Source organism: Vulpes lagopus, chromosome 7 (genome assembly GCF_018345385.1).
Source record: "Vulpes lagopus strain Blue_001 chromosome 7, ASM1834538v1, whole genome shotgun sequence".
Lineage (NCBI taxonomy): Eukaryota > Metazoa > Chordata > Mammalia > Carnivora > Canidae > Vulpes > Vulpes lagopus.
In genome coordinates, this window is record NC_054830.1 from 55,146,910 (window position 1) to 55,168,591 (window position 21,682).

The following is a 21,682-nucleotide window of genomic DNA, read 5'->3' on the forward strand; positions in this document are numbered from 1 at the left end:
CAAAGGCAGGCGCTAAACCGCTGTGCCACCCAGGGATCCCCTCTTTCTGGAATCTTAATGGGTTCCTGGCTAATCAGTACACACCACTAAGGGATACAATGCCAAGGGCCTAATTTGAAATTGAAGATGATTACCAAAAATGATCATGCTGATTTTGGAATAATCTTACACTATTATTTTATGGCAAAAACAAATATACAGTTAGCCTGCCAAGCCAAGGTCGTTCTTTGCTTTTGACCATAAACCATGATATCAGTACAAGGGAGGAGGTTTATCTTTCTGTCTTCCTTGCTGGAGGCCCAGCGCCCTGTATCCAGCCCACCCAAATGTTCTGACAGAGGCAGCTACCACCTCCACACCAGTGACCTCTCTGAGTCCTACTGTGTGCAAGAGTCCCTGCTAAGCAGTTCATACACACCATCTCCTGTGACCCTTCCTGCAGCCCTCTAGGGTGGGAATTCTCACCCCTCTTCTACAGATGAGAACGCGAGTTGAAGGACTCAGAGAAAGTGGGCAACTTGTTCAAAGTCTGTTTGTCACTGGTGCTCTAGGAATAACTGTCAGGGCCAGGACGGCACAAGTTGGAGAGAAGGGAGACCCAGACAACTCTTGGCTTCACCCTGCTGGAAATGGTCATACCAAACTGGTTGAGACCATCTGAACTGCTCTTTCCTCTCACAACAAAATTAAGAAGCAAAGTCACCTCAATGCAAAGTTAGCAGGTCATCTGGAGCTCATCCACCCAAAGGCAGGGGTTTCTCTTGGGGATTCAGCCCACAAAGCATTCCCCGGAGATGTCTGCTCCCAGCAGGAGCGTGCAACCACTACTGGAGACGCTGAGTCCTCCTGGAGCACAGCCTGAGAGTGGGCAAGAGCCTCTGAAAATTCACTTCTCCAGAAAAGACCCCTGTGCCACTGAAAAGCTAAGACAGCCTCGATGGCCCAACTTTAGGTAAAAACTGATTTTCAAAAATCCATTTAAAAATGAAAACTAGAGGGATGCCTGGGTGGCTCTGCCAGCTGAGCATCTGCCTTGGGCTCAGATCATGACCACAGGGTCCTAGGATGGAGTCCAGCATCAGGCTCCCCGCTCAGTGCAGAGCCTGCTTCTCCCTCTGCCTCTGCCCTGACCCTGGTAGTGTTTCCTCTCTCTCTAGCTCGCGCTCTCTCTCAAATGAATAAATAAGATTTGAAAAAAAGTGAAAACTAAACAGATAATAGTATTTATCAAAACGTATCAACATCAGCACAAGAACTTGTCAAAATTGTGATTTTCCCACCACCTGTGGGACAACTTCTATGGGGTAAAATCACAAGTGGCTGCAGGGGTTGCTACCATCTCGACAGCAGCCTAAATTTCTGCAGGTTGGCCAGCAGAGGGCACACATCCACCCTGATGGCCCAAGCAAACTCCCCTACAAGGAAGCAGGCAGGCAATTATTTTCTCTGAAAAGAAAAAAACGGTCTCCCCCCATATTACTATTTTTAAGATGAAGTCACATAATTTTACCCAAAACATATTCTAAGCTTTCCATTATCAAAACGTACAGATACAACATGCAAACCTAGTTATTATTTGTCAAACCATAGAAAATCTAGTTTCTAAATTGTGATAGATCTTACAAAGCAAAAGAATGAAACTCCTGTTCTGTCCCAGAGCTATGTGACCTCAGGTGAGTTGCTCTGCCTTCTTGGACTTGAGTCCTCACAGAGCAAGGGACAGGCACCCCAACAGCACCCCTATGAGTTCGCTGGCAGATTCCAAGTTTGTCGTGAGCAGTAAATGACATGATGGCAGAAATACTGGCTCCTTTCCCCATTTCCTCCACTCGATGTTTGCATAATAATCTGCAGGAAGGTGTTTATAAAAAGCGGCATCTTATTTTAGCAACAGGATCAGGACAGTTATTCTCACAGGTTTCTTTGGAATCAGTCCTGAGTTCAAATCCTGGCCTCACCCTTACTTGCTGTGTGATCTTGAACAATACACGTGACCTCTGTGCCTCCCTTTTCTCCTCTGTACAGTGGAGACGCTTACCTCCACTTTGCTGAAGTGACTGTGAGCGTGAAACTAGGTGGCGGAACGGAGGCTTGGTCAACACAAGCATCCTGTTTATGGACATCCTGGCCATATGTGACAAGATGACCAAAACCTGTTGGGACCAAGGGTAACCACCTGCGAGGAGTGGCATCACCACCAGCTCAGTGGAGAAGGCACCATGCTTCCAATGTCCTTCCACCTTGAGGTCAACTTCCTCCTCCTGAGATCTTTTCCTTCTCTTCTGGCTCTTCTTTCTCCCCTCTGACTCCTTCCGTTTAACTGTGCAATCAAAGGAAGGAAATAAGTGTTCAAAGGAGCTCATATACAAGCTACCATATGTGAATGCACACATGCTGCAGAGATTCAGAAAGGTGCCTTTGTGCTGCTGCCCTGCCCCAGCACCCAGAAGAGGTCTAAATATGGACAGCTGACTGGTTGTCAGTTAACAGGCAGAGGGGGCCGAGGTTGGATGATGATCACAGCACCACCAGATGCCAAATTTCTCCCTCAAGTCAGCTCTTAACCACAGTGTAGGGCTGAGGTTCAGGCTTTGGAGTTGAATCACAAGGTTCCAGAACCACATCTCCCCCCTTACCCATTCTGAGCCTCAATCACCTTATCTGGAGAATGGAGGCAATAGCACTTTTTAGGGTGTGAGAGAAGTAAATGAGCAAAGGTACATAAATACTCAGCTTAGATCCAGAAAAAAAAAAAAAGAGAGAGAGAGAGACAATAAGATCTATATGTCTATGGTAATTAAAGCCATGAGCTAGTTGTTCCGTGATATAAAGACAAATGGAACAGACTATCAAAAGCCCAGAAATATACTGCATGCATAAGGGGGACTCAGTAGATGCCAGAGGTGGTGTTTCAGATCAGAGGGAAGGGTGGACTAGTCCGTTAATTGTACTGCTATTCATTTGGAGGCAAAGGAAATTACTTGGCACCTCATGCCATGTGCAAAATGAATGGCAGACTAACGGTGGAAAACAAAAAACTTCAAAATCATTAGAAGAATACATCAGCTCTACTGATGTCTGGATGAGGAAGGATTTCTTAAACTCTATCAAAAGTACAAAATAGGAATAGTTAATGACTGGTGTGAAAAACAAGACAGCGTACATAAAGTAAAAGGGTAAGTTACCCTGGCTTCTGATGTTTACAGGCATCTAAGTGGCAATGCGTAATTATCCAGAAGATGTGAAAAATAAAGCTTATGGATCAGCGGGAAAAAATGTAAACCCAGGGGCCCCTGGGTTGCTCAGTCCATTAAGCGTCTGCCTGCAGCTCACGTCATGATCTTGGGGTCCTGGGATTGAGCTCTCAGTCGGGCTCCCTACGCAGCAGGGCCTCTGCTTCTCCCTCTCCCTCTACTCCTCCTCCCCTACCCCACTTGTGCACTTGCTCTGTCAAATAAATAAATAAATAAATAAATAAATAAATAAATAAATAAAACAATCTTTTTTAAAAAGTGTAAAACCCAACAGAAAAATAAGCAAAGAAACAGGACAGGCAAATCACATAGGATTGTGACTAAATAAGCGTATGAGATGCTATCAACCCCATGAGGAATCAGGAAGTAAGCCCCTGACCATGCCAAGCATGGCTGATAACGTGAAAAAGCTGGAATTCTCAGGACTTCTGTCAGGAAGGCAAATAGGTACAACCAGAGAGTAAACCAGCAGTATCTCCTGAAGGGTCAAGGTGCGTTTCCCAGGCCCTGTGATCCCACTGGACAAATGCCCTAGACTCTCTGGAACATGCAAATAGAGACCTGCACAAGGACGCTCACTATCACAATGTTGGTGACAGTGGGAAATTGGAGACAACCCAAATGTCCCTCAGTGGGGAGTCCACGGATGACGGATGGCACATCCATCTAATGGGGCATCTACAGAAGTTACAAAGAAGGAGCTGGAGCTGGTCTTACATATATGAACACAAATAAATGTCAAAAATCAAACTTAAAGCAAAGAGTAAGTTGCAGGAAGGTACGTACAGTATGAAATCATCTCTGTAACTCATAAAAGCAAAAATCAATACGTTGTATGGATGTATCAGAAAGAAAAGGGTGGCAGCGAAGGGTCACACCAATTTCTATGCAGGATAGGATATGCTTTAAAAAGGATCCCCCGGGGCTTCCGGGGCTGGCCCAGGTGGGTGGTTTGGTGGTTTGGCGCTGCCTTCGCCCAGGGCGTGACCCCGGGGTCCTGGGATCGTCCTGCCCGTCCTGCACGGGCTCCTGCATGGAGCCTGCTTCTCCCTCTGCCTATCTCTCTGCCTCTCTGTCTCTCTGTGTCTCTCATGAATAAATAAATAAAATCTTAAAAAAAAAAAAGGATATGTTTTTTTAAAAAAGACTATTTAAGAGAAAGAGAAGGAGAGCATAAGTAGGGGGAGGGGCAGAAGGAAAGGAAGACCCCTCACTGAGCAGGGAGCCCTACACAGGCTGGATCCTAGGACCTTGGGATCAGGCCCTGAGCCAAAGGCAGATGTTTAACCAACTGAGCCACTCAGGCACCCTAGGGTATGCTCCTTAAAAGCACAGGGTACAAAGGAAACAAACTGTATCTGTAAACTTTTCTTTCTCAAAAAGAAGGAAGGAAGAAAGAAAGGAAGGAAGAGAGGGAGGGAGGAGGGAGGTGGAGGGAGGGGAGGGGAGGGAAGGGAAGGGTAAGGAGAAAAGATGAGGAAAGAGCAAGGAAAAAAAGAAAAGAGCAAGAAAGAAATTAAGAAAATATGGCAAAATATTAACACCTAAATTGTAATACATTGTTGTATTTTCTGTGTATTCTATTTTTTTCAAAATAAAAAGGATGGTTTGAATAGCTCATTAAAATGCTTATGGAACTTTTTTGAAAAGCAAGGCTGTTTAATCTGGAAAAGAGAAAACTCAGAAAGGGTTGAAGGTGTGCAGATATGAAAGTATGAACTAGTCTTTTAGGGCCTTAAGAATAGGAATGTGAGCAACTGTGTTTGCGATGCCTGGCAGAGAGCCCGCCTCAAGCAGTCACTTCTCTCTGCAGTTTCGCAATGTTCAACTCGAACCAGGAAAAGCAGATTAATTGAAAGAGAGTTAAGGAAATTATTTGTAGCAGTTAACAGCTGTACAAACAGGAAGTGGGCCATCCCAGGAGGCAGCAAGTGCACCAGCTCTAGAATATTCCACCTCATACTGGAAACCTAATTGCTTGCTAAAAAACTGGTGAGGAGAACAAGGTCAAGAATGAAGACATCAGTGTAGTGGCTTATGAGGACCATTGCCCCTCGGTCTGTTGCTATGACTGTAAGCTTCTGCGTGAGTGACTCCTGCAAACTGGGATGCCATTTCCCTCATTCCACCATAAGAAGCAAATAACTTGGGGCACCTGGGTGACTCAGTGGTTGAGTGTCTACCTTTGGTCAGGTCATGATCCTGGGGTCCTGGGATTGAGTCCCACATCAGGCTCCCAATGGGGAGCCTGCTTCTCCCTCTGCCTGTGTCTTTGCCTCTCTCTGTGTCCCTCATGAATAAATAAACTCTTTTTTTAAAGAAAGCAAATAACTTATCTTCCAAGATTCTTTCCATAAACCTGACTTTTTTTTTTAATTTTTATTTATTTATGATAGTCACACAGAGAGAGAGAAAGATAGAGAGGCAGAGACATAGGCAGAGAGAGAAGCAGGCTCCATGCAGGGAGCCCGACGTGGGATTCGATCCCAGGTCTCCAGGATCGCGCCCTGGGCCAAAGGCAGGCGCCAAACCGCTGTGCCACCCAGGGATCCCCATAAACCTGACTCTTTAGTGCTTCCCCAACATTAGTATCTCTCAAATAGGACAGTAGTTATTTATTTGAAAGTCTACAGCTAACATTAGAGATTTTCATGCTCCCCGTGTTCATGACATCATGAGTCAGGAGCATAGAAACATTGATGGAGTGAGGAGGGATGTAGTGTGATTGGGTGGGATGAAGTGGGTAGTGAATGGGATGAAATGGATGGATGGGTGGGTTGTGGGGATGGCTGGATGAGGTGAGATGGAGTGGGTAAATTGAAAGTGTATGGAGTGTTCTTTCAATTTCGAGTAACATTGGGTCAGATATCAAAGAATCTTTCTAAAGTATTCTGAATTTGAAATATTTCATAATTCTTCCAAGTCTAGTTATATTATAAAATTCCAAAATCCCATCCTAACTTACTTTGAAATTTTTGCTTTTCTAACATGTTTGTTAAGCTGCTAAATGATGATCTTTCAGTTAATTCCTTCACCTCCGTCCCAGCTACTGCTCCCAAAGAAACAGCTGTTTCTCTTGATATACTCCATCTAGAAAATTCCCAAAGAGAAAAATAAATGAAGGTAAAAAAAAAAAATCAGAGATCAGATCTAAGAATGTATTCACTGGACTAAACGTGAGAAGTTTTTTTTTTTTAATGACATTGCATTCCTCGAGCCAATTCTTCTTAAATTGCAATGTGCATATGAATCACCTGGAAATGCTGTTAAATAAAATTCAGGTTATGGCTCAGTAAGCCTGGGGTGGACCTGACATTCCACATTTTTAACAAGTTCCCAGTAATACTAATGCTGTTGCTCTGCAGACCACACTTGTACTATCAATTTCTAGCCAACTAGAAATATTATGGAAAATAATATATATTTTATAAAAGCAGTCAAAATTCAATCCAACATCTATTGAAAGAAAAAAAAACTATTAAAATCATAGAGGCAAAGCTGAATTAGGTGAAACGATATACCATACTCATGGATAGGAAAACTTCACAATGTAAGAAGGTCAATTCTTCTCAAATCAACACAAAAACTATTTTTTAAAAATCAAGATTTTTTAATGACATAGCCTCTTTGTTCTCCACATCCCATTCTCCCAAGCCACCAGCTGGGCCTCCATTCTACCTCTGGTCCCCACAGCATCCAAGGAATCTCTTTCTCCCGGTCCTTCTTAGGCTCCAAAAGCAAATGCATTCACAGCAGGAAAGCCTGTGGACTTGGTGATCCAAAGATATGGGTTGGAGTCCTGGCTTTACCTACACTCCCAAGATTCCCAAGAATTCCAGTTTTAAAACCTTGAGCAAATCGCTAACCACTCTGTTATGTTGTGAAGAAAACGGAAATAGTAACACCACAGAGTATCCATGATGAGGATTAAGTGAGATAAACCAACATTTGCAAAAGCATGGTGCATGTTTGCCTTCATAAACACAAGCATTCCTTTCTCTCTTCCTTTAATTTCACCTGGATTGCATGAGCTCAGACTTAAGTAAAGTTACTAAAAATCCACATGATTCTTGGTGAGAGTCTGTACAGCTTGTACAAGAAGGGGTTCTGCTCCCACTCCCCAAAATAACATGGGTCCATCCTTACCGAACTGTAGTAAGATCTTCCATTCTGAGTATCTTTTCATATTCCTCGGAGATCTTGGGAAAAGTTTCAGACTCTGCTGGGTGAGAATCTGATAATATTTATTAGCAAATGGACTTCTTGTTCCATTCTAGTTCATTGAAAAATGAGGGCCCTTTACCCATTTTGTAATGCCAGTCACCAGACAGAGGGATGGGTGTGTGGTAAGCACAAAAAAATTGGTTAATTTTTAATGAGTAAATGAATATACAGACTTTATGATTATTTGGACAAACGGAGGCAACAGGAGGCCTCTAGTTTCTTATAAAACACTCCACATAGGGGGGAAAAGAAAGAAAAAAGTCTATTATTTATCCAGTGTCCAATTCATCACTGTTTATATTAGAGAGTACTGAAAACACTCCCAAGAGCCCTACATTCCCACCTATAAGGAATGTTACAGTGCTACCAGCAGATGAAAAATTATGTAGTCACCACAAATGGAGTTTATGCCAAGTTCTTAAGTAAATAGGAAACTGTACATGGTGACATATTAATCTCAGAAAACAAAATTATGTATCCAGGACAATCTCATCTGTGTAAAAAAAAAAAAAAAAAAAGAACCTTACAACAAAGGAATCGGCCAAAAATTATATAACTCAAATATTACAATGCTTGTTCCTGGTGATGGACCTATAGATTGTTTTTTCTGCTTGTCTTATACCTTTCTATATTCACTAATTTTTCTTACTCTTTTTTTTTTTTTTTTTAGTTTTATTTATTCACTCAGGAGAGACACACACAGAGAGAGAGAGGCAGAGAGAGACACAGGCAGAGGGAGAAGCAGGATCCATGCAGGGAGCCTGACGTGGGAGTCAATCCTGGGTCTCCAGGATCACACCCTGGGCTGAAGGCGGCACTAAACCGCTGAGCCACCCAGGCTGTCCTTCACTAATTTTTCTAAAAAAACCCCACATATATAGAAAAGTCTTGTAAGTCATAAAATAAAAATTAAGCAAAGAAAAAGGTTCAATGACAAAAAGTGATTGCATTGAGAGCAGCTCTGGTTTCCCAGAGTGAGCTAGCACCAGCCGGAGATGCTGATACACACGAGGGACAGCGGTATACATGCACGGCACCAGCAACACCAATCCAACCCTGTCCCTGCCCCAGATTCACACCTAACTTGTCCACAGGGGTCATCTCCACTCACCATGCAAAGACTTTGTGTGCTTTCCTGCTTTTTCTGTTTTCTCTCGTGCATCCTCCTGGTTCCACTCCCCTCTGATGTGTGGAGCCTGTGCAGACAATCTTCTCTGACTTAAAACCAAATTTTTCACTTCTTCTAGAATGCAGAAGAATCATTGACTAGGTTAATCAGAAATGCTTACAGAACACCTTCCATGTATATGGCACTCTCCTGGTGCCAGAGATGGAGCATGTGGGTAAGACAGGCAGGGCCACTGCCCACCAGGAGTAGTTGCACAGGAGGCTGCTTCAAAATACCAACTGGCAATGGCTTCTTCCAAACAAGACCACTGAGTACTTGACCTGTGTGGTTCCATTTAAGCACCACAGTTCACTTGAAGGAAGGCACTTCCACTTGCCCTATTTTACAGATGGGGAGTATGACACTTCTATAACTTTCCTGTGGTCAGAGAGCTGGTACTTATTAAGTCAAAACTACTCCCAAGGCTCCTTGCAGTCAGCTAGGGAGATGAGCCCTCTATCTTTCATTTCTATCAATACAGGACTCTGCATGCTTGTAGCAGCAACCACTAGGTGAGGAATAATGAACGTGCCAGGGAGTGAATGAATGAATGCAGATAATAGAAGATGCAGGAAAGAGGTGAAAAAAAGGAGGTGCAATTGGATTCAGTGTTGAAGGACAGATACCAATATAAAAAGGTGCAGAGCAATGAAGTGCCAAGGTCAAAGCAGTGATATAGACAAGTCAATGGTAGAAGAGAGGAGATAGGGAAGAAACCTGGATGCAGAGGGAGGAGCCACCTGAGGGGGTAGAAAGTCCCAAAAAACACAACACAGGCAGGGCACCAACCAAGTGTTGGAGAGAGAGACAGCCAAGAGCTGAGGGCATAGCAGATGCCACACATGACTTCAAGGCTTCACAAATGATAGTCTTTGTCCAGGACTGAGAAACCAAGAAGTTGAGCAGATTTAATAGAGGAGACAGGCTAATACTTGATGGGATGTTCCATTCAAGACCAGCAAGCCAAAAACTGACAAGTTGTGGCATGGGACCTATGGTTCACCCAAATATGTTTCCTATCCTCTTTGTAACATGAGCCAACCTCTCATGCCATTTCTGCCTTCCCGAGAGACGGAGTATCAAGAAAATAGCTTTAAAAGTGAAAAAAGCCAGGGCTTAAGACAACACGTGCACCAGATGCATTTTCATCAAAATGTTTTCCTGGGGCACCTGGTGGCTCAGTAGTTGAGCATCTCCTTTCGGCTCAGATTATGATCCCGGGGTCCTGGGATCAAGTCCCACATCGGGGTCCCCACAGGGAGCCTGCTTCTCCCTCTGCCTATGTCTCTGCCTCCCTCTCTGTGTCTCTCATGAATAAATAAATAAAATATTTTTTAAAAATGTTCTCCTTACATATAAAACACACAGGGAAATGTTAACAATGACTACCTTTGGTCCGGCATCATGGGATCTTATTTCTTTCTCTCTTGTCCTAGTCAATTTCTCTCTCTCTTTTTTTTAAGATTGGTTTGAGAGAGAAAAAAAAAAAAAGGCATGGGGGAGGGGAAGTGGGAGAGTGAGAAGCAGACTCCACACTGAGCACAGAGACTGTCATCCCACAACCCCAAGATCATGACCTGAGCTGAAATCAAGAGTCAGACACCCAGCCACTGAGACACCCAGGCGCCCCTGTGCTAGTCATTTCTAAATTGTTTTTCAAAGTGAACATTCACAGCTTATGGAAAAATGATTTAACATAAGAGGCACTGATGCCAGGCTTGAGATGGGGTTTGAGGAAGAGCAAGTGCTGTCATTTCAAGAATACTCACAAAGGCCCATGGCCCTCCCTGCAGGGCCTCCTTCCTTTTCTGGCCAGCTGATTCCATTTATCCTTCCAGACTTGGCTCCTCTGGCCCCTTCTCAGGGAAGCCTTCCTGATAGACCCACCCCAACACCCCTGCTCCAATGTGAGCTCACTTCAGGGCAGATGTTTACCAGAAATTCTGGCTCAGCAGCTCTGGGGTAGGCCCTGGAACCTACATCAAGGCACACTCCAAATACATCTAAGAGAGGTGATTTTGAATGCCACACTTTGAAGATGCGGGTCTTTCCTTTGGTCCAAAAAGAAAAGTCACCTTGAATGCCATTTTCTCACACAGAAACCCTACAGTGAGTAGTGTAGATATAAACAAGTGATTCTCAGCCAGGGGTGAGTCTGCTTCTCTCCCCAGGAGACATTTGGCAACGTCTGAAGAAAATTTTGGTTGTCACAACTGGGAGGCTACTCCTGGCATCTAGCAGGTGGAGGCCAGGAGTGCTGCTAAGCACAGGGAGCCCCCACAACAAGGAATGGTCTGACTCAAAATGCCAACAGCACCAGGAAACCTCAGGTATAAGTGAAAGATGAACAGTCAGAAGCAGCAAGCCCCCAGGGCCAGAAAGGCTCCTCGAGAAGGCAGGCTGGAAAGCCCGAGAAAGCAGAGGGTTTCGAGTCACACAAAAAACGGGTTCCGATTCACGCCCTTCAGGCAGGTGTCAGTGTTCTTTGCTCACTGTAAATTGGGGGTAACTGTACTTGTCTGGAGCCACCAACAATAGTGATAATAGCACCATATTCCATCCATTCCCGGATGCACCTCGCCATGACCTTTTCACATCTCTAAAAACTGGATGCATCTTAAAATTAATGCCATGGCCTACTTTAATTGATAGCATTTTAGTATAGCTTCTAAATTCTTTAGCGACAACACACACCCTCTTTATTGCTGGAGGTGGGGGGACATTCCCATCCCTGTGCCTCGGGTGCATATAACCAGAGGAAGTGGAAGGGTGCCCAAGGCCACTGGCTAGTTCAAGATGGGAGACAGGTTGGATTAAGCTGGCTGACCTCAAAGCCTGGATTTTTCCACTCCTCCTAGCTCTCTCCTTGGAAGTGAGCTCAAGAGGAGACTTTCTGGTATTGATAAAATATTTACCCAAATAAGAATCTAGAAGGTCTAATACGGTTGTCTCAGGATCATGGGATTTTAAAGTTTTCTCTTGTTTCTTGGTGTCTTTTTTTTTTTTTTTTTTTTGGATAGTAGCTAACACCCATGTCAGGAGACATGTGAGTGCTTCCTGGGAACAGAAGTCCAGAACTGTGGTGGAGGCAGAGGTGGTGACCAATGTGCATGCACAGACACTGCCCACCCTCAGACACAACTCCATGAGGCGCTACTTCCTGATGCTCAAGCTTGTCCTGGACGGATGGTGCACCATGGACACACAAATCAACATGTACCCTGGGGAAAATGAGATGAAGTAAACGAGGGGACACTGGCTCTGCTCCTGTTACTGGTGAGAAGTCATGCACCTCTAGCAATGTTTCAAATAAAACACAAATACTCGACTCACCACAACATCCTGTATCTTCTGAATACCCAGTTGTCTTTAACCGGTAATACTTGACTTTTCTCGAAACCTTGTCCTTGGTGTCCCAGACCCTCATGGTTATTTTGTGAAAATTTATTTTCTTTAGTAATTCCTTCGTCATGTTGATGTTGAAAGTCTGCGTCCATGACACCCAGACTTTGTCCCCTTCTTGCCAAGGCCTCACTGTCTGTGTCAAAGAACACCGAGAGGCCTTAAGTGTGCAGGACTGGGAGGCTCAGCAGCCTGAGATTCCTCACCCTCACCAGCCTCAGCCTTCTGAGCCCTGCTCTCCACCTGCCTGCCTTTTGTACCCCACGCTCCTCCCAACCCCGCCCCCAGCTCCCACCTCACTCAGGAAACAAGTGTCCCAGCGAAAGCCCATCACACTTCTGGGTTCATCAGAAAAGACAAAGCAATTACCTGCAAACCGTGCCCTTTCTGGTGACTTCCAAACACTGACCCAAAGTCAGACCACAGGCAGGAGGGTGGGAGTGTGTGCGGGCAGGCATGTGTGCGCACATGGATATACACAGGTACTCATACAGAGAAGGAAATCATAAAAGGAGCAAAAACTTTGAACCACCAAAGAAATTACTAGATAAAGATATGTAAATAGAAAGCTCAGTAACTGGTATTTTTAGGTCAGTGTGGATTCTCATTCAGTAGGTCTGGCAGGGGGGATCCCAATATTCTGCATTTCTAGCAAGCTCCAGGGGAAGCAAGCACACCTTATGCAGTATTAGACTATATACAAGGTACACACACACCTTAATTCCTGAATCCAGGAACACTTTGGCCACCATTGGAAATACCACCATGTCAACTTTTTTAGGCTCCCCATCATCTGGCAGAAGGAAATACTCAATGTGGTAGTAACGGCGATACTTTGCAGTTGGTTTGTCCACTTTAGGGTGTTTCCTATATTTTTCTATCAAAATTGTATATTTTCCTTTATAACCTAGAAGACATGCATTTAATGAGTCTTGTTTGAACCTCACATGGGAAAGTACACCCATCTCCACAGTTCTCTGGAACCAAGAAAGAGCCTGATGCTGTGGAAGGACACCCACTCCCGTGCTGCTTGCCCTGCTTGGGGGCTGAGATGCAGGTCCAGTCCGTCTAGCCAGTAGAGTTAACAGGGTCTGCACTGGACATCAGGGCACAAAAATTCAGTGTATGACTCTGAGAGGGAGTGTCTCTTTAAATTTTTCACCTGAGGTGCTTCACCTGCCTTCCCTGGTCTTGGCAGTAAAAAAGTTCAAGTTCCCCAGAAGATAGGTCAATTCAAAAGAACTCTAAAAGAGTTCTTTACTCTGCCCCTAATCTTGGTGTTCAATCATGTGATTAACTTTGGCCCAAAAAATGTTAGCAGGTGGGGGAGGTGCCCAAAGACCTGAAGAGTTCTTGGATGTTTGGGCTTGCCCTTTTGTTAAGGAAAAGCAGAGACACACAGAATGTGTCTGGCCGACCCACATGTCCAGCAGAAGGATGAGAGGCACACATGAAGCAGAGCAGAGCCACCACAGGGAGCCTAGCCTTGATCCCCCCACCTGCCCATCCAGGAGAACAAGGGATTTGCATTTGGAGCCCTGGGCTTGGGGAGTTGTTCAAATTTGTTACACAGGATTTGGGGGGCAAAAGGTAATTGATATGCCTATACACTCAGATATTTTAATTCAGCACATCTGAGAATTTAAACACGGAACCTGGTGATGGATAGCCAGTTTATGGGAACCAATGCCCTAACCTCTTTCTCATTCATTCATCCACAAATAGAATAATTAGGGTTGTTGACAGTTGCTAGGCCTGATAGATTAAGCACATGGAGTGTATTTAATCACTCACTTGCCTAGCCCACAGTGGACCCCCTAAAACTGCAGTTTCTTTCCTGAGCTCTGCTGCTGGCATTGGGCACCCCACTTGGGGAAGACAGTAGATGGAGCCTAGGTGCCCCAAACCTCTGGGAGAAGGTCATCTGTGCACTCCCTTTTTGAGAGGGTGTTGGGATTCAGCTCTAGCACTTACCAGTGTTCACTGGGAGGGCCAGTGAGATGATGAATTTGCAGGGAACCACCTGGGGCACATCAGAGTTGAAGGTGCTGGCGGGCCCATATGAGGACTCGCTGCTGAATGGGTGCTCAGAGTCTGACTCCTGGGCTTGGGCTTTGACCTTCAGGTACTCCTCCATATCACACTCACTCCCAGACTGGTAAAAGCTGCCCATGGAGGACATGGGCCCCATGCTCACCCTGTCCTCATCCTCCCACTCCCAGGAGTGCAGCGACATTCTGAAGAGCACCCACAGGCGTGGCACTCCTGGCTGCAAGAAAATAAAGGCACTGCTGTCACCTCCCTCTGTTCCCAGGAGGTAAGCTTCACCTCCTTCAGGATGACTCACTTTCCCCTCCTTCCCTTCCCTGTCCTGGGTTGAAGGGTCAAGGCCTGGGACACTGCCTGGCACACAGTAGGCACTCAACAGTGAACCACAGAGAATGATGGCTGGCAGTAATCACAAGTATCCCCAGTTTCTCCAACTTGAGTCTATCCTCCCCGCCCCAGCCGCTCGTCCTTTCACAAATCAATCACTGGCTCTCTGGAAGGCCAGCTCCAGGTAAGTGCACTTACCGAGAACCGCAAAGCGGGGAGAGAAGCCGGTGCTTCCCCTCGAGAAGCCTCGGGCGAGAGCACAGGATGGGTTTGCAATGTGGGGACCTGCGAACCAGGCAAGGGGACAGCACGTGCAAGAGCCTGGAGAGGTCGAAGAGGGCGAGAACCCCCGAGGCGAGACACGAATGGGCCTTGAGTGCTGGCCTCAGGGTCCCTGGAGGAGGAACCCGGGCTAAGGTTTTGTTTCGAAAGGGGTGCCCAGGTGGAGCAGCAGATAGAGGGGGACCTTCCGTACCTGCAAGGGGATGCTCTGGGCAGCCACCTGGGCTCAGACCGGGGCGTCAGTCCGCTCGCACACCTGCTGTACAGCCGCCGGGCGCACCGCCCAGGGAGGCCCGCGGGACGCCGCAGCGCAGTTGTGTTTGACAGTTGCTAGGAGACGGGCGCGGCCCGGGCTTCGGGGGCGGGGCTCCGGGCGTTGGGGCTTCCCGCCTCAGCCCCTGGTACCCGCCCCTCCCACCAGGTGCACCGACAAGGTCTGGCAAAAAAGATGTATCCAAGTTCAGAAGCTAGTGGCCTCCTTTCATCCACTCATTCATTCAGTCTTTAAGGAATTCCTGCTCTGAACGTGAGCACCTATTACATGCCTCGCCCTTCCCTACAGTACGGGGGACAGGGGTTCTGGCTCCCCTTTATACCGCCAGCAGCCCCTGCGTCCCATTCTTTGATAAAGGCCGCAGAAGCCATATGGGCTCTGAAAACTCTGATAACCCTACCCTACCCCGAACCTCTTTCACACAGACTCTCTGCTTCTGTCGCTGATGTCCTTAAAGAGATGAGGAAACTGAGTCTTAGACTAGTGGCCACGACCTGCCTGAGGCCACACGGGTGAGTGTGTCCTGGCAGCGCTGGACTGAAGTCCAGACTGACTCCAAAGTCTGCAAATACCGGCCCACCCAAACCCCCAGGTGAGAGAGGCTGGCTGCTGCTCCCTACGTAGACTATGTAATGCCCAAGGCGCTGGCGTGCAGGGACACACCACAAAGGTGACTGGCTGGAGGGGGCAGGAGCCAGGGACAGGTTTCATGGAGGAGGTGACAAAAGCCAAACTTTGGGGCTTGCCAAGCAGTGAAAGCAAGAGAAAGTATTCCAAGCAGAGGGAACAGCATACCACATGACCACTCACGGCAGCAACCAACCTCTGCAGCATCTCCTGTGGGGACAGCTCTGAGCTCAGAATTGAGGGGCCACAGGTCTTAGACAAAGCACCATTGCCTGGTCCTGGATATGCATCAGAATCACCAGGGAGTATGTCAGAACTTCAATCCTGAGGCTTCGTTCCAGACCTGCAGCATTGATTCTCCAGTGGTGGGGCTTAGGAACCAGTAAACACAGGGTATTTTCTGAAGAGATTCACTTCAATAGATTCCTTCCCACACATTCTTCTTCTAGAGTGATGTTGGCACTCCTCCCATCCAGTGGTGGGCCTAGTCCCTTCCCCTTTGAACCCAGATAGACCTTTGTGATCATCTCAGCCAAAGTGACACTCTGACTTCTGAGGCCAGCTTATACAAACTCCATCCACTTCTGTTTTGTCCAGTTGGGGAGCTCATTCTAAGAACTCAGTCACTATGTTGTGAAGAAGCATAAGCAGCCACATGGCAAGTCCACATGGAGATGTGCTGGCCATAGCACCAGCAGAGCTCCCAGCTGACTCCCAGCCCCAAGCACCAGACATGCAAGAGTGCCAGGTTTCCAAAGATTCCAGCTCCCAGCCTTTAAGCCACCCCCAACTGACACTATGTGTAGCAAAAATCAGCTGTTATCACCAAGTTCACCCCAAATTGCAGATTTATGACCAACATAAATTATTCTCGTCTTAAGCCACTAAGGTTTAGGGGCACCTGGGTGGCTCAGGGGTTGAGCATCTGCCTTCGGCTCATGGCGTGATTCTGGGGTCTGTGGATGGAGTCCCACATCGGACTCCCTGTGAGGAGCCTGCTTCTCTTTCTCTCTGTGTCTTTCATGAATACATAAACAAAATCTTTTTAAAAAAAAAAAAAGGCTCTACGGAAAAAAAAACGGCACTAAGGTTTAAGATGATTTGTTGCATGATAATAAACAACTGGAACAGACCCCCATAATTTTCAAAATTACCTCCACCAAGACTCTATTCCACAGTCAAGGATTAGAACCACTACCCTGAGAGAAATGGTGTCGAGGTCAAGATCCAGCGTGTCATGGGATGGAGTGAGGGCAAAGGTGTGCTACCTGGCACTCAGCTGTGAAAGGTGGATCCAAAATCGCACCTCCGTCAGCAAAGATGGCTTCAGGACAGGCAAAGTCCACGTAAAGAAGAAAGGGCATGTGTTCCAGTTGTCTGTTGCTGCATAGCAAAACATCCCAAAACTTAACAGCATTAAAACAACAGCCACTTATTATTTTTTTACAGTTCTGTGGATCAGCTGGGCAACCACTGGTGGGGGTCAGACTCACTCACTGGGCTGCATCATCTGTATCAACAGGGCTGGAAGCTCCAAAATGGCAGTTGGGGTACCTTAATCCTCCCTCCCCACCATGACCACCCTTCATGCTCCACCTGGCTGGACTAGCTTCCTCCAATGGCATTCTCAGGGCAGGGGTGCATGCTACAAGGCCCTTTGTCACCTAGGCCTGAAAATGGCACAGCATCACTTCCACCATATCCATTGACCAGATCAAGTCACAAGGGCCAGCCAAGACCCAAGGGGATGAAGAACAGACTCCACATCCGGATAGGAGGAAGGGCAAAGCCACGGTGCAGAGCAATCTGAAGGGATTCAATCACTGTGTCCTTCTTCCTGGCAGGGTAGGGGAGCGCCAAAGCTTCCATGGGCACCTGAGGCTTTCTGAAGTTCTCCCAAGCCTCTGGCAGCTGGATGCATATTTGGGGAAAAGCTATATCCGTCTTCTCCTCACCATCTCTAACCCCCCTTTTTAATAGCTGTACTGAGGTATATTTTATATCACAAAATTCATCCATTTCAAGTATAGAATTTAATGATTTTTAGTGACTTTACCAAGTGACAAAACCATCACCATAAATAAGTTTTAGAACATTTTTATCTTCCTAATAAGACCCTTCATACACATTTACGATTAATCTCTGTTCTGAGCCCCAGCCCCAGGTCACCACTAATCTACTTCCTATCCCTTTTCTGGACATTTCACATAGATGGAGTCATGTGATACATGGCTTTGCTTCGTGACTGACTTCTTTCGCTTAGCATAATGTTTCTGAAGTTCATTCATGCTGTAGTATTAATCAATACTCCATTACTTTTCATGGCTGAATAATGCTTCATTGTGTGATGCACATTTTGCCTATCTGTTCATCAGTTAATGGACATTGAGGTTGAACATTTAGATATTTATCAAAAATGCTGTCATGAACATACCCACAAAAAGTCTCTGCGTGGACAAATGTGTTCATTCTCTTGGGTAGACACTCAGAGTTAAATAGCTGGGTCATGCGGTAAAGATGTGGTAGTGATGCTGAGAACAAAGGCAAAAGAAAAAGAATTAAATTTCTTTACTACTTACAGCCCATTGACAAGTCCTTGAGACATGCAGAGTGATCTTCCTCTAGGAACTCAGCTGCCTCTAGATACTTTGCTAGAGGCAGAAAGCAATCCTGGCTTAATATTAGTCCGAACCTCCAAGACCCTGAAAGTCTCCTTTAACATTTAAAAATCCTTTTGGAAACTTCCTTTACCATCCCCTCCACCCCCAAGATACATGTTGGCAATCATCCTGCAAGCATGTGCTGCACTGATATACATCCGAAGGGTCTCACCACTAAGGTTTTACTAGATAGTAATAAACCACCTTTTCCTTATAAAAGCTAACTCCCACCCCCCACTCCCACCCTGCAAGGTCCTAGAAACTTTGTTTCCAAAAGCCTTAGAGACTTCTGCTATCCCTAACCCCTCTCCCAACTTGAAAGTATATAATCAGTCACACATCACAACTCAAATGCAGCTCTTTCTGTCCATGGGGGCCGGCGGGGGGGGGTCCTGTCCCCGTGCTTTAATAAAACCACCTTTTTGCACCAAAGACGTCTTTCTTGGCCATTCACTCCTAAACTCCAATATTTCTACATCAGCAGTTTCACACTTGCTCTTTTTGAGAAATTGTCAAACTGTTTTCCAAAGCAGCTGCACCATTTCACATTCCCACCATCATAGTATGAGGGTTCCTGTCTCCATGTCGTCCAGAAACCATTTATTGTGGGTCTAACTTATTACGAATCCTCATGAGTATGAAATAGCATCCCATTGAGGTTTTATTTTGTATTTCCCTAATGACTAATGATACTGAGATCTTTTCATGGACTTATCTGCAATTCATATATCCTCTTTGGTAAACCATCTGTTCCTCTCTTTTGCCCCCTTTTTGACTGGGTTGTTTTTCTTCTGAGCTGTAGGAGTTATCTGTAAAGTCTGAATACAAGTCCTTTACTGGACCTATGTTTTACAAACATTTTCTGGTCTCCTCTGGGTCCTTTCCCTTTCTTAAGGGTGTCTTTACCACTGCTGTTTGAAGTGCAAAAGTTTCAAATTGACTGATTTTTTTCCTTTTTGGACCATTCATTTTGTGCTATGACTAAGAAATCTTTGCCTAGTTCAGTCCGATTTTTATTAGAAGTAAAATTGGTGTCTGAACACTAAGCAAATATACTAACCAAGTCTCCTGAAAATATAAAAGCTTTGTCACTAAAAATGAGGACTCACAGACATTCCCAGACACTCCAGGGGCTGCATAGAATGACAAAAGCTTTCTGAAAAACAGTTTGACAGTATCAAGAGCGAATAAAATGTTCAAACTCCCTGGCGCAGTAGTAAATCACTTGGGATACAGAGTCAACAGTTCACGGTGTTGTTTTAATGGAGAAAAACTGCAAACTACCTTGATGTGCGTCCCTGGGGGACAATGAAGCACCTCAGAGCTCAGTCGTAGGTGGGAACACGAGTGGTGCTCAAGAACATTTGCAAAGGCATATTAATGATGGCAAGCTGTTTAGGAAGTACGGTTGATGTGCAAAGAAAGATCCCAGCAACAGCATTTCAACCGTGTTTCTTTATGTTAAGTTTAATGAGCTACAATTCACATCCTGTAAAACTCGTCCTTTTTAAGTGCTTTGACAGATGTATAGTCACGTAACCACCACCCCAGGGAAGTCCTTTCATGCCCAAATGCATGGAAAACGCCTGGAAACAAATACATCAGAAGTATCTGTAGACCACCCCCCCTCTGCCCCCTAGTCCCCCGCGCTCTTCTGGGGGTGATTTTTGCTTTTTAGCATTTTTTTCTGGGCTGTTTAAAGACAATGTTAAACAATATACTTTTTGAAATGGCTCAAACAATAGTGAACTGACTTTAGAAAATCATCTCTTTGCTGGGGCCTCAGCTCTCCCCCACGCAGACACACACCCATCCCCCCAGCTCAGAACAAAAGAGCACAGGAGACCTCTGAGTTTGCTCACTTCGAACCTTCAACAAAAACCTTGTGGGTCCAACCGGAATGATTTCAGAGGCGCCTGGTAACACCGCCCAGCAGACAGACAGGCCTGACAGCGCCCCATTATCAACCCTGACTTCCCCGGGCCCCTGCTGAGCTGCGGGGGGGGGGGGGGGGGCGGAGGCCCAGGCAACGCTCCATGGCAAGATATTTCAAGGCTTTCTTTTCAATGTTGACTGGCCCAGGAACACTACTGTTCAAAGGATTCCGTCACCCAAAGCAGCCCCCAGCTGCAGCGACAGGGGTAGGGGCGAGCGCCCAGGCGAGCTGCGCGGCCGGCTCTCAGCACTAACGTGAAGTCCAATCCGATTCAGCTGCATAGATGCAACTGGGCCATCCAGAGGCAAATTCCAGAGTGCCGTTCGAAATGTACCCAGCAAACTCACAGCCATGGGGCCCCAGGCCTAGAAGCTTCTATAGTCCAGCCTGGGGGGCAGCGGGGGGCAATCAACAGCCAAGGTTGGGAGTCTCACTGACCCCCAACATCGCTGGATCCAAGGACACTGAATCCCACCAATGCCAACTGGAGGCAGGCTTCCCATTTGCTGCAGTGAGTTCACATCTACAAATGTGTGTTCATACGAACCAACGTTATTAGCGCCTGTGCGGTACCAGGCCCCTGCTGGGACTGAGGGGCATCGGGTTCCTGGCCTCACAAAGCTCAGACCCCACAGATGAACAGCAACGTGGCGGAAGAGCCAAAATACAAACAAAAAGTCTACATACCACCGACAGGCAAAGAAGATATGTGGAAGGCAACACACTACACCATTCCCAGGGGCAACCAGGGAGGCATCTGAGAAGAAAGCTGGAGACTGTCTCCCTCCAGTGTGCCAGACACTGTGCCAGGGGAACAGACAAGTATCGCTGCCCTCATGGTTGAGTGACAGTTTAATACAGGGAGACCACACACACAGGGAAGACAGAGCTGGCAGAGGGGCAGAGGGCTTCCAGTGTCACCAAAAGCCTCGCTAAGGACATGATGTTGGAGCAAAGGCATTGGAGGTGAGGGGGCTGTGAACATCTGGGAGAGGCAGCTGCAAATAGCCTGAGGTGAGCTAGAAGGAACAGGAAAGAGGTCAGGGGAGAAGGCAGCAGGAGATGAGGTCTGACGCTGGGGACGGGCTGGGAGTGGGGTGACCTGACCTTGGAGGCATGGTGAGGACTTGGCCCTGAGTCCCTGTGAGGGGGAAAGAATTGGGGGTTCCTGAGCAGAGGAGGGGATCCTCTGGCTGTGGAGAACACACTGTAGGAGTCCAAAGGCAGTCCTTGGGGGAGGCTGCTGGAAGCATACAGGTGACAGCCGCTGGGGGCTTGGCTCAGGGCAGTACGTGTGGCATGTTACTTCCCCTGTCGAGAAACAAACGGGAACACCGCCGCTAGAAGGGCAAATGGGGCAGCCATGGTGAAAAAAACAGTTCAAAAATTGAACATAAAACCACCATCCAAGCAGCGGTCCCACTCCTGGGTCAACACACAAGACAAATGAAAACATGTGCGCACAAAAACTTGCACATG

General features: G+C 46.5%; 1 protein-coding gene across 32 annotated transcripts in view; it reads right to left on the bottom strand.

Annotated features, from left to right (window-relative positions):
* Positions 1-21,682, bottom strand: part of CFAP92 (cilia and flagella associated protein 92 (putative)) — an 82,475-nt gene that overhangs the window by 57,811 nt on the left and 2,982 nt on the right. For 19 of the 32 annotated variants that reach the window (XR_005989109.1, XR_005989108.1, XR_005989110.1 and 16 more), the window contains 13 exons: positions 19,552-21,514; positions 18,042-18,138; positions 16,876-16,990; positions 15,804-15,978; positions 14,900-15,142; positions 14,623-14,818; positions 14,023-14,317; positions 12,765-12,955; positions 11,980-12,184; positions 8,590-8,721; positions 7,401-7,488; positions 6,220-6,344; positions 2,039-2,320 (listed from right to left, as the gene is read on the bottom strand). Coding sequence is in view for 29 of the 32 variants with exons in the window: in XM_041764349.1 (XP_041620283.1) it covers positions 2,039-2,320; positions 6,220-6,344; positions 7,401-7,488; positions 8,590-8,721; positions 11,980-12,184; positions 12,765-12,955; positions 14,023-14,284 (1,285 nt within the window). In the remaining 3 variants the exon portion in view is untranslated. Of the gene's footprint in view, positions 1-2,038; positions 2,321-6,219; positions 6,345-7,400; positions 7,489-8,589; positions 8,722-11,979; positions 12,185-12,764; positions 12,956-14,022; positions 14,318-14,622; positions 14,819-14,899; positions 15,143-15,803; positions 15,979-16,875; positions 16,991-18,041; positions 18,139-19,551; positions 21,515-21,682 lie in introns of those variants that run through there. The other 13 variants (XM_041764355.1, XM_041764356.1, XM_041764354.1 and 10 more) reach the window with 11 other exon arrangements.